Below are 26,138 nucleotides of genomic sequence, written 5' to 3'. Positions count from 1 at the left end.
CTAGGTAGAACTTGTTAATTCTGCAGCATAATGAAAATAAGGGTTTGGCAGTATGTATATTCATATGTATGTGTATGTGTGTGTGTGTGTGTGTGTGTGTGTGTATATATATATATATATATATATATATATATATATATATATATATATATATATATATATATATATATATATATATATATATATATATATATATATATATATATATATATATATATATATATTATTAGAAAAGAAAACGGCACTCTCTGGGCTTAACTTAAACAGATGGTTTAATCGGTAACGTTTCGGGGAATGCTCCCCTTCATCTGATGAAGGGGAGCATTCCCCGAAACGTTACCGATTAAACCGATATATATATATATATATATATATATACTGTATAAAATTTATTTTCAATTGCAATTTGTATGTAAATTTAAAAAATGGCTAATAGGTGTTATTTGTTGATTTAAACAACTAGATATGATGTTTCAAACAATGGGGAATTTTTTGGGGGGTTTACTATCCATTTAACGTTTGGATTTCTTCTCTAAAAGCATAATTTTACACTTTGCTGTGTTAAACTTTAGATCCCAGTCATTTGTCCAAACCTCCAATTGTTGTAAATCACTTCTCATTTTGTCTACCCCCACCCCCCCTGGAACATCACTCTATTACAAAACAGCCCTTTGATGATATTTCTGTTAAATAAACACAGAGTTTTAGATTTATTTAGCCGTATATTTTTTGTTTTGAAGCAATGTATTTTTACTTACCTAGTGCTGAAACACTGTGTTTTGAGAATTATATTGTATGACGTGTGTGAGATCTACACATTTTGGGATGGAAGCAGGGTGGATTTGATTTAAATTACTAGTCAGTAAGATTGATTTAAAGTCTTGGTTTTCATTTTTAGAATAATAACTTTTCAGATTATTTTCCTAGTTATATCAGACCATTATTGATTTGGTTATATATCATTATATATGCATAAATAGATAATTGAAATTAATTAAATTATTAGGAGATGAACTATCTCAAGTTTAATAGGTTACAGTGAATGTAAAGTTGAACGAATGAGTGCCCGGTTTTTAAAAATACTATTAAAAACAGGGGCACTTTCATTTATTAAACTTTAGATTGCCACGTTTTTTTAAATCTATAAAGGAAAAAACAAGCGCAACCCAGATTCAAGGTAGTAAGTCACTTTATTAAAAAGCCCTACTGCGCAAACAATATGCACTTACAGGAGGGAAGTAAAAATGTGCTTTTTTAAAAAGTAGCTTGAAATTAAATCCTTGGCTCGTATGCCGTCAATATAGGTGTCTGTCTGACTTCAAGTCCTTAGGTGAACAGTTCATAGACAGAGTGAATAGAGCTTGTAAAACCGCCTGGTTAGAGTGATAGATGCCAATTCAGTAGCTGAACGTACCGGCTCCTCTAACCCCTTTGTTTTACCTCAACATGTTTCCTCTGCACTAAGCAGACTTTCTCAAGAGGATTTGTGTAACAGAATGAACGAAAAGTCTGCTTAGTGCAGAGGAAACGCGTTAAGGTAAAACAAAAGGGTTAGAGGAGCCGGTACTTTCAGCTACTGAATTGGCATCTATCACGCTAACCAGGCGGTTTTACAAGCTCTATTCACTCTGTCTATGAACTGTTCACCTAAGGACTTGAAGTCAGACAGACCTATGACGGTGTAGGAGCCAAGGATTTCATTTCAAGCTACATTTTAAAGGCACATTTTTACTTCCCTCCTGTAAGTGCATATTGTTTGCGCAGTAGGGCTTTTTAATAAAGTGACTTACTACCTTGAATCTGGGTTGCGCTTGTTTTTTCCTTTTATAGATTTCCAGCAGAAATTGTCACAAACCAAAGCAGCACCCGGATAAATCCTATTGTTGAAAGAAAGTGTGCCAAGAAAAGTCCAAGAAGATCAAGAAGGTTAAAGCCACTTTAAGGGGCGGATATAAAGTTGTCTTTCAAATCACCTGAGATTTGTCCTTCAAACCACCTGCGGTTTCATTACGAAGCCTGGACTGCTGATTGGTGACTGATAGCATTGGCCTACCAAGCCTAAAAAAAAAATTTTTACACCTTCTTAGAGTTCACGAACATTGAGTTTGATTAATCTTTCATTGCTTTTGTAGTTTTCATGTTAATCCACCTAATTTCACATTGTTTATATTCCTCACACTCAATATTGGTTAAGTGCTTTTGTGTTTATTTAACATTGTGTGTGGTTAACAAGCTCTTACTGTGTGAGATTCAACCTTCCATTCCAGTGCTGTTAATTTGTTTCAGTCTTTTTAAATACTTACCTTTTAATTTAGGAAACCCAGACAGGCGATCCTCCGCCCGCAGCTTCCTCCTCTGTACTTAACACAACAATGACGAAACCTGCTTCCTCCGATCATGGTGTGCACCCTGGAGCGTCAATTTTGTGAAGCCATGCAACGATTGGAGGAAGCTGGTTTGGTCATCAATATACTAAGTACAGAGGAGCTGTGGGCGGAGGATTGCTGGTCTGGGTTTCCTAAAGAAAAAGGTATTTAAAAAAAAACATAACACTGCAATGTAAATTTTAATGAATGAAAGTTCCCCTGTTTTTTTTGTTGTTGTTGTTGTTTTTTTAATATAGTATTTTTAAAAACAGTGCACTCATTCATTCAATTTTACATTCACTTTAATCATTCAGAGTTGGTCAACTTTTCAGCTATACTTTATTAGGAGAAAAATGATTACCTTAATAATAATTGAAATAGTTTTATTTAACTAAAACATTATATTTAATTTCTCACACTTAGGTCCTTGTGCAGATCTTTTCCACTCCAAACAATCTTCTATGCATTAAGCTTCATGAAACTTAGGATGGATTGATCCTGTGCACATAGATTTGCAGGGGAGATTTGCAAGGGAGCAATGGCATTGTCAAAATTTTTAAACTTTCATGATTACATTTTCCAATTTGCTTCGTTCTCTTGTTGAAAAGCATACACAGGAAGGCTCAGAAGTAATGCACTACTTGGAAATAGCTGCTTTTCCCTATCTCACCAAATTTGTTCAGCTATACCCCTGTAGGGCATTGCTTTCCTTCAAAAAAGGATACCAAGAGAAGAAGTAAATCTGAAAATTGTATGCTTTATTTGAAACCCAAAAGTTTTCTTTCATGATTATGTTCCTTTAAGATTGTTTTATCAAGTCTGTATCTTTATTTTATTAAAAAAAATCCTTAAAGAGAAACTGTCTTTAGATAGATAATCATTTTGTTTAAAAAAAAATTGTATTTAACATACATCTTCTTCTTTTTTTTTTTTTTTTTTTTTTTTTTTTTTGTTAAATCATTGATTCTTATCAACCCTGGATGAAAGTGACTTTCCAGTTAGGAAGTGTAGACATCTGTGGTCATAGCTACATGCATCTTGACTCGCTAAACTTGCGTTGTACTAGATTTATCCCTTTGCATTCCTTAATTTATTTAGCTGCTTTAAAATTTACAGAGAAGTCTGTCATCAGTTTTCTTTATATTTCATGTTCTCTTCGTGTTGTAGCAAATAATATTAAAATGGTGTTTTTATTAGTGATTCTCGACCTGAGTTTAGGGACAACCTGCTGTATTCCAGGCCTTAGCTGATGTTGTTTCACGACCTCATTATTTATTAATTGTTAAGCAAATGTAACAATTTGTATACCTATGTACTTTGCAGATAACATTTTCTGTTAATATTATTTTTAATAAAGTTTTTGAAATATAAGAAGAAGAATATGAGTTTAAACTCCACTTGTACAGAAGACTAAAATGACATGAAGTCAAAATTAAACGTTATGGTTTAGATAGGCCACAATGTTAAAATACTTTCCTACTTACTTTTTATTCAATTTTGATCTTTCTCTTGGTATTCTTTGTTGAAACTTGGCTCCCTTCTATGAGATCCCATTTAGCTTTTCCCAGGAGTGTACATTTATCATGCATCTGCCATATAGTATTTAAGATACATGCACTCAACTTAGCATATTTAGATATGTCATGGAAGGAAGCCAATTAACCAAGGATAACAGAAAGGGGTAGTGTTGCTGTGTTTTTTTTTTTTTAATTGTACATTCTGTCACACATTGTGATGTATCTTTGTTTGTATTTTTCAGGACTCAATCGCCAATATGTTGGTAAATTGTCAATTAATTCAGAAGTCATTAAATATTTTTACCATTTATTTTCAAAACCGAGAATAGGTCATCTTGTCCACTATATTAAATGGGTATATAGTGTAATAATAATTTTATTTGGGTTGAGGCAACTGAGTCTCTGGTCCAAATCAAGTAAAATGTGAAATCTGCATATTGAGTAGATTTGCCATGATTGTGTTTAAAATATATGCTTCTGGGGAGAAAATATAGCCTATAAATAATCCACATATACAAAGCAGGGGCTGTAGGGAGATTTCCAGTTTCTTGCTGTAGACACCACAGACAGCAGGTTGCCTTTATTTCAAATTAGAAAACACTTAGAACACTGGGTTATATTTTGTAGGAGATGGGTTTGTTGGTGTGTGTGTGTTTTAAACAATATCCTATAAACCATTTATGTGGCTCAATAGTTAACATACAGAATTGGAGAGAGGTTACTATATATTATAAACTTTTTTTTTTTTTTTTTTTTTTCTGTAGCGATGTTCCTTTAAACATTTGGCTGTCAAAACTCCAGCTGGTAAATTGAGGAAGTTCTGCTCTCAGCTCGTGACTTTCACAGGTGGTGTTGAATTAACATAAAGTCAAACACAGACTTTCACCTTTCACACACTTTTTCCAAGAGTCTAAATAAAGTTATTCTTAGACTATGATAGGTTAATCTCATGTGGTTTCTCTCATTTAAAGGGACATGGGAGTCAAACTTAAAGGGGCAGTCTAGTCAAAATTAAACTTTCATGATTCAGATAGGGCATGCAATTTTAAACAACTTTCCAATTTACTTCTATTGTCTAATTTTCTCAGTTCTTTAGATATCCTTTGTTGAAGAAATAGCAATGCACATGTGCGAGCCAATCACCCAAGGCCTCTATATGTGCAGCAACCAATCAGCAGCTACTGAGCATATCTAGATATGCTTTCCAGCAAGTGATATCAAGAGAATGAAGCAAATGAGATAATGGAAGTAAATTAGAAAGTTGTTTAAAATGACATGCTCTTTCTAAATCCCAAAAGAAAAAATTTGGGTTTCATGTCCCTTTAAGCATTAAGGATTCAGAGCATGCAATCCATGCATATCATGCTATATCATGAAATTTACCTCCTTTTTCTTAGTATCCTTTAATAATTGATTTTCCCTGAGCATATTTAGTTTGGCTCAGAAGTGTGCACTTGTGTTAACAGCTGCTGCCATATCATACTTAAGACATTGTTTGCTCCAATGTTAAACATAAAGTGCTCAAAACACGTCTGAGCCTAAACCTACCTCTGTATGCTCTCATGGAAAGGAGCTAAGGGTCAACAAACAATACCAAGAAAAAAAAGGAACAATTGGTAATTTAAAGTACATTGCAAAGACTTTTGAATTTGTACGCTCTACCTGTGTCATGAACTTTTTATTTTTAACTTCATGTCTCTTTAAATTTTGGGACATATTAAAATAGAAATAATGTATTTGAGGAATGTTAATCAAGTGCTTAAGAATGATTACCGTATGGTTTATTATTATGATGTATTTGTAGAACGCCGGCAAATTCCATAGCGCTGGGTACAAAAGTCAGGTTGTTCAATGACAAAGGTTTGTCATAAGATACAAATTCACAATAAGACTAAACAAAACACATTAGTAGAGGAGGAGTTCCAAAGAACTTACAGTCTAGAGGTTGAGGGAGCAGATACATAAGTTTTGGGGTAGCTTGTTACATGGATTGTAGTTACAGCAGTGATTTAAGGCAGTTCAAGTTTTTTATATTGCTTAGGATGAAAACCCATAGCGAGCTGTTAGCCTCTCTGAAAACTCATCTAGTTAGTTAAAGAGCAGCTGAAACTCTAAACAAGGTTGGAGACAGTCAGCTGGAGCTGGGTATAGCGTTCCAGGGGACAGAAGCAGCACATGAAAGTCTTGGAGACAAGAGAGAAAAGTAGAAATAATAGGAGTGAAGACGTAGGTCAGAGGTTGTGTCAGGTAGTATTTGGAGAAGAGTGAGGAAATATAGTTGGGAGTTAGGTTGCTGAGTGCTTTGTAGGTTAAGGTTATTATTTTGAACTGTATTCTAAAGTGTATGTAGGAAATGTCGGCCGCTGATGTAGATGAATGTCATAGGTTGATGATTCTAACTGAAGCCTTCATGATAGATGGAGGGGGGAGAGGGAACGTCATTTAGGATTAGGTTATAGTAAGCAAGGGACCCAAGACAGTCTTGTAGTACCCCTAGTGCACTGATTTTCAACCCTGGCCATCGGTCCTCCCCAACAGGCCAGGTTTTTACCTTGGATGAGAGCAGGTAAAACAACAATGTTTACTAAGCAGTAAATTTCACCTGTGCTCCACTTCACTGTGGCCTGTTAGGGATGCCTGAGGACAGGTTTGAAACCCAGTTCCCTAGTGAGAGAGCAAAGGAACAGGAGATATACTGTTAAAGGAAACTCTAAATTTATTTATTTTATTTATAAAATATTTTACCAGGAAGGATACATTGAGATTTCTCTCGTTTTCTAGTATGTCCTGGGTCCATAAAACATTGTACTATAGAATACAAAACCAATATTAATACACACTATATGCAACATTTAACATAGAAGAGGTAGGAAATACATAATCAACCATGACAGGTGCATTCTGTTTTGAGATCTGTAGAGAGGGATCTCTTAAAGGATTTTAGGCTTGGGGATGGTTTGATTAGCGGTTTGAGAGATAGGAAGCAAACCTGTATCTCTGATGCCAAAAGAAAGTGGACTTTGTATTAGAGGATGGTCAACTGTGTCCTAAACAGCCGATAGATCCTGAAGAATAAGTAAGGAGTAGTGGCCTTTTGCTATAGCTGACAGCAAATTGTTTTGCTACTTTTGTAAGAGCAGTTTCTGTTGAGTGTTTAGGGTGGAAACCAGATTCAAGAGCATGACGCAACTTGTTGACAGAAACTAGCAGAAAATAATGCAGCCTTCTATTGCTCTTGCAAATGGATAACAGTCTTGCAAAACTGCTGCCATATAGTGTTTTAGAAATGAGTCTGCTCCTGAGCTTACCTCCTTGCCGATCAACAAAAGATACCAAGAGAACGAAGAAAATTAAAAAGTTGCCTAAAATTGCTTTATCGGAATCGTGAAAGAAAAAAAATTGTGTTTCATATCTCTAAGAATATATTTGTTACAAATTGTAGCATTATGTTTTTCAAAACATATTAGATAATCATTTGGCTATTACATAATAATACAATATATTAACTAATTCATTAGAGCATGCAATTCGTTCACAAATGTTCCTTGCTAATGATGTGTTTAACCCATGCAAACACATCTCAGCTCCTGAGCAGGAAATAAAATACTATATTGTGTATTTTAATTAAGTTTATCTTAACAGTGTTAAAGTGAAGGTCAAGTCTGGGGTTGTGCTTAGCATTTTTTAATGTTATCCCAAATAAGTATGATGTTCATTCATCAAATACTCGATAAATCCAAGCAAAAGTTTAAAATTTGACGTTTTTAATGTGCTCCGTATATGCAGTATATTCCGCCTGTCAGCGAGCCTCTATTGAGTGACACTTTTAACCTCCAATCTATTGTTGGACCCTGTGGCGTCCAGCCCCTTTTTACTTTCGTCATTGAGACCTTCCGCGCATGCGTGTAAAGAAACATTGCATCATCGTCGGCATGCGCGTTCATGTTACGCGCATGCGTTGTCCGCTCTTAACATTGTTCTTACTTTCAATCCACAGCGTCGCTCACTCGCATCCTCGTTAATTTGCTCCGCATGCGCTATTGAGCTAACTATACGCATGCGCACTGCAAAGACAACAAGGGTGCACGAGCGTAGTCCGGTAGTAATAAACATAGCGGCGTGAGAGGAGAAGAATAAGGAAGTGTTGTATGGGCGGAGCTAAGCGTGCTAACGAAGGTACATTGAATATAGATTTTCTTTGCAAACTAATCAATATTTATTCATATAAAGTGAGCGACTTTAATGTTTTAAGCATAAACTTCAAACTGATGTATTTAGAATACCAAAAATTGACCTTCACTTTAACCTTTGGCGTGTTCTTTCCTTTTTTAGAAACAGGATTCATGTACAGGAAATTTTCATTTTTTTTATTTTACAATAGAGTATTTTTTAAACTTTGCACTATGTAAAATGTATTTTTAAAAATAAATGTCTTTTTAAACATTTGTGTTTGTATAACTGCTACAAGTTTACACTGCACTGAACTTTAGTTCTAATATAGCAATCACACTGTACCGAATGTATTATATATTAACACTTGTTACAGTGCGGCTGCAGTATTAGAAGTAAACTTGTTCAGTATAGTGTGAACTTGATTTATTTCTAATATTGTAATCACACTGTACCAAATGTTTTATTAAAAGAACACTTTTTTTTTTATAGTGTGATTGCAATATTAGAACTACATTTTCTAACAGTGACTTCATTCCTTTAGAACATTTCACCTGCAATCTCTATCACTATGCGGATACCGTTATAACTTTGCGCTATTGTGATGATCCTTTTAACATTAGACCCTTTAGTATTGGTCTCATTGTGTATAGAGAGATAAGATATTGATGATTTTATGTAAATATACAGAGATAAGCTAATGAGGTCTGCTCTCACAGGAGGCTCAGCCTGTTTGATTAGGTTGTTGTTTAAATTAGTTGAGGCAGCTATTTCATATACAAAAATATAGCCAAATTAGTGATTTACCATAGATTTTTAGCTCTGCAGTTAGCCTAACAATTCATTATAAGCACATTAAAGGACCAGTAAAGATAGTAGATTTGCACAAGCAACAAACGCACAATAAAAAGACAATGCAATAGCACTTAGTCTGAACATCCAAATGATTAGTAGATTAATTTTTTTTGCTAGTTATGTCTATTTCCACTTCCCCTGTATCATGTGACAGCCATCAGCCAATCACAAATGCATATACATATATTCTGTGAATTCTTGCACATGCTCAGTAGTAGCTGGTGACTCAAAAAGTGTAACTACAAAGACTATGCACATTTTGCTAATGAAAGTAAATTGGAAAGTTGCATGCTCTATCTGAATCATAAAAAAATATTTTGACTTGAGTGTCCTTTTAAGGTTAAAACTATTTTACAGTACACTGTCCCTTTTACCTGTTTTGTTGGGGCTATACAGCACCCCCTAAAGACAGATGACACTACTTCTGCCTGCTTCATCTAGTGCTGCCTTGTTCTGTCAGCCGCTCTGGAGAGGGCTTGTGACTTTACATGCAGGATACTTTTACTTCTATCAGCATTTGGTGATTACTAATCAAACTATCCACGCTGTGGCCACTCTTCCCCCCTCTACACTAGTGAGAAACTGTCTTAGACCCCTTTATCTTTCCTACTTCGGTTTCTACCTTTTTGTATACTTCATTCATGATATCACCAATACAGTCCAAGTTAAGTGGAGACATAAACAATTTTATCTTTGAGAGACCAACTGGTTTTACTGTAGTTTTGTTACAAAAACATTTGTTAATGGGAATATATATATGTTCCATAGAAATTCTACTGAGAGCAACAACATGTCCAGCTTTAAGGAGTTTACAAAATGTGATTCCTTTCCCTTTCTTCCTACAGCACAGTGTTGTTTAGGGATATTCCTTTTACTGGTCCTTGCAAGATTTTGGCTTCTAATTGCACTCTATGTTCTCTGGCTCTACTTGGACTGGGAAACCCCCCAGGCTGGGGGTAGAAGAGTTGAATGGGTCCGGAGCTGGACAGTATGGAAATACTTTAAGGATTATTTTCCTATCAGGGTAAGCAAAATGGGACAGTAAACACCTTGGAAATTACATGTCTGTTGTGGTGTTAGAGATTTAACATATCAGTGAAGTCTTAACTTTTTTGAAAAACATTAACATCCTTTTTTTGCAGTTAATTTTAGCCAAATTCCACCCAATATTTGCTGGGGCCAATCAGGGCTTTAGTTCACAGACAACAAGGCTTCATAGCAGTGGCGGTTCTAGACAAATTTTACTGGGTGGGCCAATGTGGGGCCAGTGTTTAAAGTGAAGATCCATTTTGATGAATTAGTGCCCGGTTTTTAATAAACCTGTTAAAAACAAGGGCACTTTAATTCATCAAAATTGACATTTCACTGTTTTCTTCAAAAACTTACCTTTTAATTCTGGCAGCTGCTCCAGCACTTCCTCCGCCCGCCGCAAGCAGTCTTCACAGGTCCAAAATGACTAATCCGGCTTCCTCCAATCACAGTGTTGCATCAGGCCAAGATTCCCCCGGGGGAAGCTGTGATTGGAGGAAGCCTGATTCGTCATTTCTGACGTCTGCAGAGTCTTCCGACGGTCGGGGAATCACTGGGGCGGCATTCAGGATAAAAAGGTAAGGGTTTTTTTTGTTTTTTTTTTATTAAAGAAAACGGTGAAATGTCAATTTTTATTAATTAAAGTGCCCTTGTTTTTAATAGGTTTATTAAAAACCGGGCACTAATTCATCAAACTGGACCTTCACTTTAATCAAGGGGGACATTCCGAACATAGGAACAGCATGGAGGCAAGCACCTCAGATCAGCTCTTCAGTCTTTAGAATGTTTTATGGGCATACCCACCCTTGCAACCTTTAGAATATTTTTTTTATGGGCATACAAGAGAGACCTGGAGGTAATTACGTTATACTAATCCACTCCAGGCTTCACAATAGTGGTATAAAGGAATAACCTGTTAAAAATCTTATTATAACCCTTAAATATCATAAGCATCCCAGACTCCGTTACCTATTTGGCTGCCACATTGGTTCCATGAATCAAACATTAAAGCGTATCAGTTCTGTTTGGTAGCCAAACGGTTAAATTGGACATATGCACCCCTTGCCATATATGACACAAACCCAATTAGAGGCTGCAGGGGGTGAGAGCAGTAAACTGCAGAAGAGAGAATATGCAAGTGAAATAGATGAATGAATGGAGACAAAAGATTTGGGAAATTATGCAGACATAATTCTATCCAATAGGTGTTTACATCCCTCTTACCTCTCTTAGCTCTACCGACCTGCCCCAGTTTGGGGGATCTCGTCTGCTGATTCCCCCAAAAAAGAAACTGGTATCATGCAGGCGGCAGCTGAATGATATTTGCCCAACCTCGGCATCAGAGCCGTAATGCCCCATCTTATCCTCAGTGTAGGGCAGAACTTCAGACATTGCTGCAGCAATAGTATACGATCACTGAGAACCGCTGAATTGTGTGAGGAGATCTGCTGGAAGGTATATTGTTATCCTTTTGGGTGGTGAAGGGGATCCTCCAGGGGGGTTAACGCGGAGTATGGGGGTGGTCCTGGGGGATGGATAATGTGGGGACCTGTAGGTGGCAAATTAGGAGTCCAGCGGCTGGAAGAATGGGGATCTTCAATGGGATAAATCAAAGGTCCTAGGGGAGGGGGATAAGCCAACTTTAGGTCCGGTTTCCCTGCTCCTTTTCGAAGGATTCTACATCATAAGGAGAAACACTGGCAGCAGAATGATGATGTCACGTGAGGGGCTCTGACTTCAGGAGGCGAGTGCGGAATAACAATGACACTGCAGCAAAAGAAGGAATCAACTTCACTGATAAGCTCAGGGGGGCCAAGGACATTTTTACAGGGGCACTGGCCCCTGTAGGCCCCCATATTGAACTGCAACTGCTTCATAGTCATAAAGTTAGTATACAGTAAATTGTTTTGCAGTTGTTGTTATCTGTTGAAGCCAATTTGAGACATAAGTCAGCAGTGTGTATTTTTAAGTTCTGAGAATTGGGAATTAATCAATTCTCAGAGCTAAATTACATGAAAAGGGGTCAAAATAAATAATTAAAATATATTTCAAATTTGTTTAACGCCTTCGTGACCGGGTTATAAAGTCTACATCGGAACAACGTTCCGATGTAGACAAATTGAAATCACTCAATGATGGGATCGGGTCTGGGGCGCATCCCTATGATGCTAGGAACGCCCTCCAGACCGCGATCAAATCCTGCAAGCGCAGTAGGCTTCAGGACAACCGTTGGCTATGACTTTGTATTACATCATAACGGCTTTAAAGCCTAGCGCTGTTGTGACGGAATACAATGGCATAACGGCGGTAAAAGGTTAATTGCACATAAGTAAACGTTTCATATAAAAATGTCAGTGTTTACTGTTCCTTTTTAATGGTATCCTGTTAAATGATCGGTGTAAATCATTTTTCCACATTAAAGATGACTGTTTATGTCTTATTTAAATACATCACATACCTAAAGCTATTGCTTATTTTGAGAGAGTTTGGGAATTATGTACTGGTAGAAAACATTTGAAGCTCTTCATATTATTCTTCAACGTTGAAGTAGTTTTTGTTTAAAAGAAAAAGTTAAAGTAAGGTTTAATAAATATATAATATGTGATGAAGTCAAACATGTAAATTACAAGAACTATTTTTGTGATTTATGTCTGTGAAAAATGTATGATCATAAATATTCAATGTCTTCTTTTGATATTCTTTGATAACATCCATTATTTTACTAACGGCAGGAGCTGATTTACCTGTCAGATCACCCCAATCTCCTGGCTGATGAACAAGTACACAGTAGCATTCCCTGCTAAAAGTTTTTAAAGTCCTTGCTTGTTTTCCAGAGTAATTTTTTGTTTCTATTCTCAAAGCATAGAGGCTTTCCTGCTTATAAGACATATTTAACACATGGGTTTGTGGAGGGTTAAGAATGCTTGGAGTTAACAAGATTGCTAAAGGTGTTGTGCAATGATAACCTTAAATTAAGTTTTTAGGTCGTGACTATTTTGGTTTAATTGGCTGTAGTGTAAACAAGCATAATAAGAAATGCACATGTTACATTGCACTTATGTTTGTCTTCTCTTCATACCAAAAGTTTTAATTTAAGGCCATTTGATTTACATTGACATTGTACTATAATCTTCTTTTGAATGTTGAAACACCACCTATATACAGTACTATAACCTTTCAAGTAAATGTTGTATATGTTTGTTTTTGTTTGTTTGTTTTTTAACCTGCTCAGAAAGTGTTTGTTGTTTTTCTTCTTCTTAAAGTGGTCCGAGTTCTCATTATTGGGAAACCAGTACCTGGCCACGAGGAGGAGGCAATTACAACTTACACCAGAACTTTTAATCCATCCCAGTCTTTTTTTTTTTTTTTTTTGCCTCTCCAAGGAATAGGTGAAGACTTGAGGTGCTCAAGAGAACAGCTTTTTTTTTTTTTTACCCAGTGTTCACTCATAAGGTGAAACTTTGAAGAGAGGGAGAATACTGGGCTGTATAACTTAAATATGAAGCCAGCCACAGATGTTGCTGGAACTGGTCCTTCATCCTCCTTCTGTCATCCAGCTTAACCTTGCAATTCTTGCTTGAACTCTTTCAAACTCTCATGAGTTTCAACCTCAATTTTATAGCTCTCATGAGTTTCAGTCTCAAGCTGTTCCTCCTAAGGTGGTTTGTTCCCCCTCTGTGTGACCCTCTCAGGGGAGTCCCATAGACTTTAACATAGGTTTTAAGGACCAACATTTCAGAAATAGTTGACCTGGCAACTATGCCACCTTCAAGTAAGTGAAAGCATATTTCATCTCAGCCTTCTATTAGAGGTGATTTACCTGTCCATCTGGTTCTGTTCAGGATTCATACTCTGATGCCTTTAATCAGTCTTCATCAGGGGAAATATCCTCTGAACAGGAATCTATTCCTGATCAAAATTATTTTACATTTACATTTTGTGCACTTTGCTTTGGGGGGGTGATTCTGACTTTAGGGGTTTAGTACTCTATTTACAATCTGGACTTAATTTTTAAGCCAACATCTAAGCCTGTGGAAGGTTTTCTAAACTAATTTCTAAAGAATTTGAACAAACCTAGTGTTCCTCTTCTTCCATTTCCGAACACTGCTACTAATTTGGAACTTTAGGTGTAAATTCCTAAGGTAGATGGAGCTATCTCCACATTAGCTCAGACAGCCTTCATTGGAGGATAGCACTTCTTTCAGTGATCCCATGGACAGGAAGCTTGAAGGCTATCTTGGAAAATCCTTCTTTCTAGGGGGAGTTTTGCTCAAGGCAGCTGTTGGAATAGATTGTGTTGTTGGGGTGGCATCTCTTTGGTGCAACTCTTTTTCTGATATAGTTTTCGATGAGGCCTCATTGGAGGATATTCAGGACTATATACAGTTTCTTAGACTAGCTAACTCTTTTTGTGATGCAATGATTGAAATTATCCACATTAATGATACAACAATGTGGGTTTGGCTGTTGTGCAAAGGTTTTGTTTGGTCCATGTTTAAATGCCATTATTTTGTCTGTTACATGCTTAAGGAGCCTTTTTTTCCCCACAAAATAAGAGCGAAGTCTAAGGGTAGACCTAATAATTGTTCCTTTTTGTCAGTCTTAAACACAGAGATCTTTCTCTGCTTAGAAGTCCAACATGGAAACCTAATCCAATCTGCAACAAGTCTAATCAGAGCAAGAAGTCCCTTTCCAATCTTAAATCAACATAAAGGTGCAGCCCCCAACCCAGACTTATTGCTTATAGATGGCAGATTGATCAAAAGGCCTGGTCATAGTCTGTTCAAGACCCTTGGGTACTAAACATAGTATCATAAGGTTACAGAATAGACTTTCGGTCCCTGCCTCCTCCGGGGGATGCTCCTTCTGTCTCGTGCCAAGGATTTCTGAGAAGAGAAATTTTATTTTTCAGTGTGTTCAGGAACGTGTTCGTGGGAGTGATTTATTCCAGTTTTTCCTTTGGAGCAAGGTCAGGGTTTCTACTACAATCTTTTAATCGATCCGAAGGAGAGAACTTTCAGACCCTTTTTTTGAATGAAAACTCTGAATACATTTTTGAGGGTTCTTTCTTTTAAGATGGACACTATCAGAACTATTCTTCCTTTAGTTCAACAGGGTCAGTTTATGACCACAATAGACATACAGGTTGCTCATCTTCATGTACCCATTCACAAGGATCACAATTTGGTTTCTTCAGGACAAACACTACTAATCATTAGCTCTTTTTGGATTAGCGACGGTGCCCAGAATCTTTACCAAGGTTCTAGGGGCTTTGTTGTCAATAGTCCGAGGTCATCATGGTATATCTCATTATCTGGATGATATTTTTGTTCAGGCTCCATCTTTAACTTTAGCAATCTCTCAAACCAACAAACAGTTGTGTCTTCACAGTCATGGTTGGAAGTTAAGGTAAGATGGCAAGAGCTCGCTGGTTCTGCTGACAAGGGTCTCTTTCTTAGGGGTAAGTTATAGACTCTCTGTCCATGCATCTGTATTTGACAGAACGCAAATTCAAACTTCAGAAAGTTTGCCTAAATCTTCAGTCCTTTGCTGCTCCTTCAGTGGCTCAGTGTATTGAGGTAGTGGGTCTGATGGTGGCATTACTTTTGCACATTTTGATCTGCTTCAGCTTTGCATGTTGACTCAATGGAATGAGAATTGCAACAATCTCTCTGATTTATTTGGTTGGCTCCTTCAGTAAGGCAGTCACTTTCTTGATGGACATCTCTCCAGGCCATATCTGAGGGAATCTATTTCCTTTTGTTTATCTTGGGAGATAATTAACACAGATGCAAGTCTTTCAGGTTGGGGAGCAGTCTGGAATCTCAGATATTGCAGGAGTTTGGGCTCCTCAGGAGGTGAGGTTACCAATCAATGTTCTGGAACTTTGATATAGGCTACCACTGGAGACCTGAAAATTGCACAATCATCAGGGAGTTACTCAGTGCACTTACAATGGAAGAAGTGGGATGTATTTCTCCTACATTGGTGTTTCTGGTCCACGGCTTCATCCTTACTTGTGGGAATATTCTCTTCTCCAACAGGAAATGGCAAAGAGAGCACAGCAAAAGCTGCCCATATAGCTCCCCCTCTGGCTCCGCCCCCCAGTCATTCTCTTTGCCGCTCTGAACAAGTAGCATCTCCACGGGGATGGTAAAGAGTATGTGGTGTTAGTTGTAGTTTTATTTCTGCTATCAAGAGTTTGTTATTTTAAAATAGTGCCGGTTTGTACTATTTACTCTACAACAGAAAGTGATGAAGAGTTCTGTTAAAAGAGGAGTATGATTTTAGCAACAGTAACTAAAATCCATTTCTGTTCCCACGCAGGACTGTTGAAACCAGAGAACTTCAGTTGGGGGGAACAGTTTGCAGACTTTTCTGCTCCAGGTATGACTAGTCTCTTTTCTAACAAGACATAGTAATGCTAGAAGACTGTCATTTTCCCTTATGGGATTGGTAAGCCATTTTCTTAGACTCATAACAGAATGAAGGCTTATAAATGGGCTCTCTACTGGTTGACACTATTGTGGGCTAAATCGATTGATTTATATAATATTTATATGACTTTTGGAGTGTTTTGTGATTTGAAACACTTTTGGGAACGTTTTTATTACGCCTGGCAGTTGTTTAGACATCTAATCCTAGTCAGGAAGGCCCCTTCACTCTGGTATGCAGAGGGAGGAGGCCTCATTTTCGTGCCTCAGTTGCGCAGTTACTTCTGGAAGCAGTGCATGCAGCTTCATGTGAGAGGGTCCTGTGGCCATAAAAACGATTTCAAGAAGGCTTATTTCTGTGGTGAATAACCCCCAAGGAAGGTAAAAGCCGCAGCAAAGGCTGTGGCAGGGACTGTAGTGGGTTTAAACTGGTAAATTGAACAATTAGCTCCGGAAATTTGGTGTGCAATACTTTCAAAGCATTAAGACACTAGGGTGCAAATTTTGTAAAGATCGGATATTTCCTTCATAGTTTTTCAAACATTCAGAAATAAAGTGTACTCTTTTTATTATTTAAAGAGACAGTAACGGTTTTGTTTAAAAACGGTTTTATTGCATTAATAGCCTGCCAAAGTCTGTCTAACATGTCTATACCTTCAGATAGCATATGTTCTGTGTGTATGGAGGCCAAGGTGGTTCCCCCTTTAAATGTATGTTCAAATTGTGCCATGGCGTCCAAACAAAGTAAGGACAGTACTGTCACATTTAATAAGGTTGCCCAAGATGATTCTTCAAATGAAGGTATTGGGGATAGTTCATCATCCTCTCCTTCTGTGTCAACACCAGTTTTGCCCGCGCAGGCGACACCTAGTACATCTAGCGCGCCAATGCTTGTTACTATGCAGCAATTAACTGCAGTAATGGATAATTCTATAGCAAATCTTTTATCCAAACTGCCAGCATTTCCCAGAAAGCATGATTGCTCAGTTTTAAATACAGAGGATGAGCAAGTGGGCGCTGACGATAATTTCTGTTATACCCTCACACCAGTCTGAATTGGCAGTGAGGGAGGGTCTGTCTGAGGGAGAAATTTCGGATTCAGGAAAAGTTTCTCAGCAGGCAGAACCTGATATTGTGGCATTTAAATTTAAGTTAGAACATCTCCGCGCCCTGCTTAAGGAGGTGCTAACTACTCTTGATGATTGTGACTTTTTGGTGATTCCAGAGAAATTGTGCAAAATGGACAAATTCCTAGAGGTCCCTGTGCACGCTGAGGCCTTTCCGATACCCAAGAGGGTGGCGGACATAGTGACCAAGGAGTGGGAGAATCCAGGTATACCTTTTTGTCCCACCTCCTATATTTAAGAAAATGTTCCCCATTGTCGACCCCAGAAGGGACGCATGGCAATCAGTCCCTAAGGTTGAGGGGGCAGTTTCTACGTTGGCCAAGCGCACGACTATTCCTCTTGCGGACAGTTGTGCTTTCAAAGATCCTATGGATTAAAAATTGGAAGGATTGCTTAAAAAGATATTTGTTCAGCAAGGTTTCCTTCTCCAACCAATTTCGTGCATTATTCCTGTCACAACGGCGGCGTCTTTTTGGTTCGAGGAACTAGAAAATTCGCTCCATAAGGAGACTCTATATGAGGAAGTCATGGACAGAATTCACGCACTAAAGTTGGCTAATTCCTTTATTTTAGATGCCGCTTTTCAATTGGCTAAATTAGCGGCGAAAAATTCAGGTTTTGCAATAGTGGCGCGCAGAGCGCTTTGGCTAAAATCTTGGTCGGCGGATATGTCGTCCAAGACAAAACTGCTTAATATTCCTTTCAAAGGTAAGACCCTTTTCAGGCCAGAATTGAAGGAAATTATTTCAGACATCACTGGGGGAAAGGGCCATGCCCTCCCACAGGCTAGGCCTTTCAAGGCTAAGAACAAATCTAATTTTCGTTCCTTTCGCAATTTCAGGAACGGACCGTCTCCTAACTCTGCAGCCTCTAGACAAGAGTGTAACGCTTCCCAGCCTAAACCAGCATGGAAACCAATGCAAGGCTGGAACAAGGGTAAACAGGCCAAGAAGCCTGCTGCTGCTACCAAGACAGCATGAAGGGGTAGCCCCCGATCCGGGACCGGATCTAGTAGGGGGCAGACTTTCTCTCTTTGCTCAGGCTTGGGCAAGATATGTTACGGATCCCTGAGCACTAGAAATAGTCTCTCAGGGGTATCTTCTAGAGTTCAAGGACCTTCCTCCAAGGGGAAGGTTCCACATGTCTCGCTTATCTTCAGACCAGATAAAGAGACAGGCATTCTTTCATTGCGTAGGAGACCTATTAAAGATGGGAGTGATACACCCAGTTCCGACAGCGGAACAAGATCTGGGGTTTTACTCAAACCTGTTTGTAGTTCCCAAAAAAGAGGGAACTTTCAGGCCAATTCTGGATTTAAAAATTCTAAACAAATTCCTCAGAGTTCCATCATTCAAAATGGAAACCATTCGAACGATTTTACCAACAATCCAGGAGGGTCAATACATGACTACCGTGGACTTAAAGGATGCGTACCTACATATTCCTATCCACAAAGATCATCATCAGTTCCTAAGGTTCGCCTTTCTGGACAAACATTACCAGTTCGTGGCTCTTCCGTTCGGTTTAGCCACTGCTCCCAGAATTTTCACAAAGGTGCTAGGGTCCCTACTAGCGGTTCTAAGACCGAGGGGCATTGGGGTGGCATCTTACTTAGACGACATCCTAATCCAAGCGTCGTCCCTTTCCAGATCAAGGGCTCATACAGACATTGTATTAGCCTTTCTCAGGTCTCACGGGTGGAAGGTGAACGTAGAAAAGAGTTCCCTGTTCCCGTCTACAAGGGTTCCCTTTCTGGGAACAATAATAGATTCTGTAGAAATTAAGATCTTTCTGACAGAGGTCAGAAAATTAAAACTTCTAAACGCTTGTCAAGTTCTTCAATCTATTCCCCAGCCTTCCATAGCTCAGTGCATGGAGGTAATAGGTTTAATGGTTGCAGCAATGGACGTGGTTCCTTTTGCTCGAATTCATCTAAGACCATTGCAACTGTGCATGCTCAAACAGTGGAATGGGGATTATGCAGACTTGTCTCCCCAGATTCAAGTAGACCAGGTAACCAGAGACTCTCTCCGCTGGTGGTTGACTCAGGATCACCTGTCTCAGGGAATGAGTTTCCGCAGACCAGAGTGGGTCATCGTCACGACCGACGCCAGTCTCTTAGGCTGGGGCGCGGTCTGGGACTCCCTGAAAGCTCAGGGTCTATGGTCTCGGGAAGAGTCCCTTCTCCCGATAAACATTTTGAAACTGAGAGCGATATTCAATGCGCTCCTGGCCTGGCCTCACCTAGCGAAGGCCAGATTCATAAGATTTCAGTCGGACATGACGACTGTAGCGTACATCAATCATCAGGGGGGAACAATGAGTTCCTTGGCGATGACAGAGGTATCCAAGATCATCAAATGGGCGGAGGATCACTCCTGCCACCTATCTGCAATCCACATCCCAGGAGTAGACAACTGGGAGGCGGATTTTTTGAGTTGTCAGACTTTCCATCCGGGGGAGTGGGAACTCCACCCGGTGGTCTTTGCCCAGTTAACTCAACTATGGGGCACTCCGGATATGGATCTGATGGCGTCTCGTCAGAACTTCAAAGTTCCTCGATACGGGTCCAGATTCAGGGATCCCAGGGCGACACTAGTGGATGCATTAGTGGCGCCTTGGTCGTTCAATCTAGCTTATGTGTTTCCACTGTTCCCTCTCCTTCCCAGGCTGGTAGCCAGGATCAAACAGGAGAAGGCCTCGGTGATCCTAATAGCTCCTGCGTGGCCACGCAGGACTTGGTATGCAGACCTGGTGAATATGTCATCGGCTCCACCATGGAAGCTACCTTTGAGACAGGATCTTCTAGTACAAGGTCCATTCGAACATCCAAATCTCGTCTCTCTGCAACTAACTGCTTGGAAATTGAACGCTTGATTCTATCTAAGCGTGGGTTTTCAGATTCAGTTATAGATACTCTGGTTCAAGCCAGAAAGACTAGGAAGATTTACCATAAGATATGGCACAAATATATCCGTTGGTGCAAATCCAAGGGTTTTTCTTGGAGTAAAATCAAAATTCCTAGGATTCTTTCCTTTCTCCAAGAGGGCTTGGAGAAAGGTCTGTCAACTAGTTCTCTAAAGGGACAGATATCTGCTCTGTCTGTCTTGTTGCACAAATGTCTGGCAGCCGTGCCAGATGTACAAGCGTTTGTACAGGCGTTAGTCAGAATCAAGCCTGTTTACAGACCTATGACTCCTCCATGGAGTCTAAACTTAGTTCTTTCAGTTCTTCAAGGGGTTCCATTTGAACCTTTGCATTCCATAGATATTAAGTTACTATCTTGGAAAGTTCTGTTATTAGTTGCTATTTCTTCTGCCAGAAGAGTTTCTGAATTATCTGCTTTGCAGTGTACTTCTCCCTATCTGGTATTTCATGCAGATAAGGTAGTTTTACGTACCAAACCTGGTTTTCTTCCAAAAGTAGTTTCCAACAGGAATATTAACCAGGAAATAGTTGTTCATTCTCTATGTCCGAATCCAGTTTCAAAGAAGGAACGTTTGTTACACAACCAAGATGTGGTCCGTGCTTTAAAATTCTATTTAGAAGCAACAAAGGATTTCAGACAAACATCATCTTTGTTTGTCGTTTATTCTGGTAAGAGGAGAGGGCAGAAAGCTACTGCTACCTCTCTTTCTTTTTGGCTGAAAAGCATCATCCGATTGGCTTATGAGACTGCCGGACGGCAGCCTCCTGAACTAATCACAGCTCACTCTACTAGAGCTGTGGCTTCCACATGGGCCTTCAAGAACGAGGCTCCTGTTGATCATATCTGTAAGGCAGCGACTTGGTCTTCTCTGCATACTTTTGCCAAATTTTACAAATTCAATACTTATGCTTCTTCGGAGGCTGTTTTTGGGAGAAAGGTGTTGCAAGCTGTGGTGCCTTCCGTTTAGGTTACCTGACTTGTTCCCTCCCTTCATCCGTGTCCTAAAGCTTTGGTATTGGTTCCCACAAGTAAGGATGAAGCCGTGGACCGGACACACCAATGTAGGAGAAAACAGAATTTATGTTTACCTGATAAATTTCTTTCTCCTACGGTGTGTCCGGTCCACGGCCCGCCCTGGCTTTTAGTCAGGTTTAAAAATGTTTTGTTTCTGTACACTACAGTCACCACGGCACCCTATAGTTTCTCCTTTTTTCTCCTAACCGTCGGTCGAATGACTGGGGGGCGGAGCCAGAGTGGGAGCTATATGGGCAGCTTTTGCTGTGCTCTCTTTGCCATTTCCTGTTGGGGAAGAGAATATTCCCACAAGTAAGGATGAAGCCGTGGACCGGACACACCGTAGGAGACAGAAATTTATCAGGTAAACATAAATTCTGTTTTTTTTTTTTTCTTTGCAGAGTCCCATCAATGTGCAGTTTCAGCAATTCACATTCCAGGTGTTAACATTTGGCAGGCAGACTATTTGAGTAGTCAATCTCCCTATCCAGGGGAATGGTCTCTGAAAACCTCCAGATTGAATCAGTTGATTTGCCGTTGGTGCCTCCCATAGACTTTTTAATGGCATCTTTTCTGAATCGCAAGCTTCGCAGATATGGAGTACGACCCAAAGACCCCTAGCAAAATTAATAGGTGCTCTTTTAGTTTCTTGGTATTTTCAGCTAGTGTATCTCTTTCCTCCAATTGTGCTTCTGTCAAGAGTAATTGCTTGTCTTAAGAAAGAGCGTACATTGACCATTCTGATAGCTCCTGCATGGCCAGGCAAGACTTTGTATGCGGATCTTTTTCAGATGTCCAGTGCTCAAATATGGCATTTTCCTCGTTGTCCAAATCTTTTATGTCAAGACCCATTCTTTCATCAAAAATCTGCCGTCTCTCAAGTTGACTGATTGGAGATTGAACTGTTAATTCTTGCCCAAAGATTTATCTTTCCTGCTATGTTTAAAGAGGTCTTAGTTGGCATTCATTTGGAATTCTTAGCTTGTGTGAATGTACAACTTTTTCAAGGATGCTATTAAAATGATCCATTTTTGTGCTGCTAGGCTCCTGTGTATGTTCTTCTGTCAGGAGATTGGCTGCTCTACCTTATGCATTTATTTTAGTAAACAAACATAATATTAGTGGCCACATCACATCTAATTTATAACTTATTTGATAATACAATATCCATTTCACTTTTTCACTGTGTATGTGTGTATATGTATATATATATATATATATATATATATATATATATATATATATATATATATATATATATATATATATATATATATATATATATATACAGGGAGTGCAGAATTATTAGGCAAGTTGTATTTTTGAGGATTAATTTTATTATTGAACAACCATGTTCTCAATGAACCCAAAAAACTCATTAATATCAAAGCTGAATATTTTTGGAAGTAGTTTTTAGTTTTAGCTATTTTAGGGGGATATCTGTGTGTGCAGGTGACTATTACTGTGCATAATTATTAGGCAACTTAGCAAAAAACAAATATATACCTATTTCAATTATTTATTTTTACCAGTGAAACCAATATAACATCTCAACATTCACAAATATACATTTGTGACATTCAAAAACAAAACAAAAACAAATCAGTGACCAATATAGCCACCTTTCTTTGCAAGGACACCCAAAAGCCTGCCATCCATGGATTCTGTCAGTGTTTTGATCTGTTCACCATCAACATTGCGTGCAGCAGCAACCACAGCCTCCCAGACACTGTTCAGAGAGGTGTACTGTTTTCCCTCCTTGTAAATCTCACATTTGATGATGGACCACAGGTTCTCAATGGGGTTCAGATCAGGTGAACAAGGAACCCATGTCATTAGATTTTCTTCTTTTATACCCTTTCTTGCCAGCCACGCTGTGGAGTACTTGGATGCGTGTGATGGAGCATTGTCCTGCATGAAAATCATGTTTTTCTTGAAGGATGCAGACTTCTTCCTGTACCACTGCTTGAAGAAGGTGTCTTCCAGAAACTGGCAGTAGGACTGGGAGTTGAGCTTGACTCCATCCTCAACCCAAAAAGTCCCCACAAGCTCATCTTTGATGATACCAGCCCAAACCAGTACTCCACCTTCACCTTGCTGGCGTCTGAGTCGGACTGGAGCTCTCTGCCCTTTACCAATCCAGCCACGGGCCCATCCATCTGGCCCATCAAGACACACTCTCATTTCATCAGTCCATAAAACCTTAGAAAAATCAGTCTTGAGATATTTCTTGGCCCAGTCTTGACGTTTCAGCTTGTGTGTCTTGTTCAGTGGTGGTGGTCTTTCAGCCTTTCTTACCTTGGCCATGTCTCTGAGTATTGCACACCTTGTGCTTTTGGGCACTCCAGTGATGTTGCAGCTCTGAAATATGGCCAAACTGGTGGCAAGTGGCATCTTGGCAGCTGCACGCTTGACTTTTCTCCGTTCATGGGCAGTTATTTTGCGCCTTGGTTTTTCCACACGCTTCTTGCGACCCTGTTGACTATTTTGAATGAAACGCTTGATTGTTCGATGATCACGCTTCAGAAGCTTTGCAATTTTAAGAGTGCTGCATCCCTCTGCAAGATATCTCACTATTTTTGACTTTTCTGAGCCTGTCAAGTCCTTCTTTTGACCCATTTTGCCAAAGGAAAGGAAGTTGCCTAATAATTATGCACACCTGATATAGGGTGTTGATGTCATTAGACCACACCCCTTCTCATTACAGAGATGCACATCACCTAATATACTTAATTGGTAGTAGGCTTTTGAGCCTATACAGCTTGGAATAAGACAATATGCATAAAGAGGATGATGTGGTCAAAATACTCATTTGCCTAATAATTCTGCCCCCCCTGTGTGTGTGTGTATGTATGTATGTATGTATGTATATGTATATATATATGTGTGTGTGTGTATGTGTGTATATATATATATATATATATATATATATATATATATATATATATATGTGTGTATATATATATATGTGTGTATATATATATATATATATATATATATATATATATATATATATATATATATATATATATATATATATATATATATATATATATACATACGCACACTGAGAGTGTTTTTTGGTGAATATTTCTGCCGCATTTTGTTAAATATATTTGAGGCAGTTTTTTTATTTTTTTATTATTGATGTCAATTTAGTTCATTAGCTTTGTAATCTTGCATTTTCTTTTTTTTTTTTTTTTTTATACCAGTGGTAACTTTTCAATATTGTAATGCAATCTAGTCCTTTTAGTGTAACTTTTTTATTTGTTCTATTTATTTTGGAGGAGAAAAAGAACCATACATTTAATATACCTTTGTTTTATCATTATGGGCAAAATAAAATCTGTATTCATATTTATTATCGGTCATATTTTCTCTTTTACGTAATCACAGATTCTGCTATATTTTAGCTTGTAAAGACCACCGACTTGGATCCAAGGTACAATTACATCATGGGATTCCACCCACATGGAGTTCTGGTTGCTGGGGCATTTGGAAACTTCTGTACGAACTACTCTGGTTTTAAGGAACTTTTTCCTGGTCTGACATCGTACTTGCACATTTTGCCTTTCTGGTTCCGTTGTCCTTTCTTCCGAGAATACGTCATGTCTGTGGGTAAGTGAGAAACCCATTTAATAAGAGAGAACAAAGTTTACTATAATGTATATGGCCTCCATAAACATAATGACCAATATACCAACATTTTTTTGAACTCTGAGCCATATATGAGAGGTCTAAATAAAATGAGTCAAGAAGAACATTTTATTTAGATATAAGGTTCTTTAAAAAATAATTTGTTGCAGTATAATGCAAGCATGTTTGTTTATCCTTTTTTGCCAGAATGTCTACCTCCCTATTCTCTTGTATATATCTATTACAATGAAAAATGGGTTTATAGATCATGTTGGGTCTCCAGTTAACGTATGCAGAATCCTTGTTAACTTTTACATACACCTCTTAATATGATGCTAATATATTTTATTAAACATTGTTTTTAAGGCGCGGTCTCTGCTTCCAAAAAGAGTGTCACACATGTCCTGAGCAGAGAGGAAGGGGGAAATGCTGCCATTATAGTAATTGGGGGAGCTGAGGAATCCTTGGATGCCCATCCTGGAAGTTTAACACTTCACATTCTGAATCGTAAAGGATTTATCAAAGTGGCTCTAAAAAGAGGGTAGGTTCCCTTGACAGTTGGACACATATCAATTATCCTGTATAGAACAGGATACTGCAAGTAAACCCCATTGGGTTTAAAAAAAGGAGGCTCATTAGTTTTACCAAAGCACGATTAACAGCGTGAAAACAGTTACAAGCCCACTAATGTAAATGGGGAAAATTTGTGGCCATTTTTTTCCTGTGAGATATTAATATTCTTTTCTTGATTCTAGATAAAAAAACATTGCAAAATTATTATTATTTTTTTTTGTATATAGTAAACCAATTTTGAAAAAAGTTTAGAAAAATATGATTAATTTTACAGTATAATACATATAAATAACACATTATATGCACATATATTGCATACCCATAATGCACCAGCTCAAATAGATAATTTATTTACACGTTTTGCTATTATTTTGTAACATAAGTTATTGTCATTTCACACTGTGCAGTGTATCGATGCAAACACCTGTAATGATAGAATGGAGAATGGCCATGGTATTAGTGATTTGTATTTGTTTAGCATGAAACTG

General features: G+C 38.3%; 1 protein-coding gene across 1 annotated transcript in view; it reads left to right on the top strand.

Moving 5' to 3' along the window:
- MOGAT1 (monoacylglycerol O-acyltransferase 1) overlaps positions 1-26,138 on the top strand; it is a 56,505-nt gene that overhangs the window by 13,729 nt on the left and 16,638 nt on the right. The window contains exons 3-5 of the mRNA XM_053709961.1: positions 9,754-9,932; positions 24,855-25,059; positions 25,444-25,618. Of these exons, the coding sequence (XP_053565936.1) occupies positions 9,754-9,932; positions 24,855-25,059; positions 25,444-25,618 (559 nt within the window). The remainder of the gene's footprint in view (positions 1-9,753; positions 9,933-24,854; positions 25,060-25,443; positions 25,619-26,138) is intronic.

The sequence above is a fragment of the Bombina bombina genome, chromosome 4 (genome assembly GCF_027579735.1).
Source record: "Bombina bombina isolate aBomBom1 chromosome 4, aBomBom1.pri, whole genome shotgun sequence".
Taxonomy (NCBI): domain Eukaryota; kingdom Metazoa; phylum Chordata; class Amphibia; order Anura; family Bombinatoridae; genus Bombina; species Bombina bombina.
Note: the sequence above shows the minus strand (reverse complement) of the source record. Positions and strands in the feature narration are given on the sequence as shown.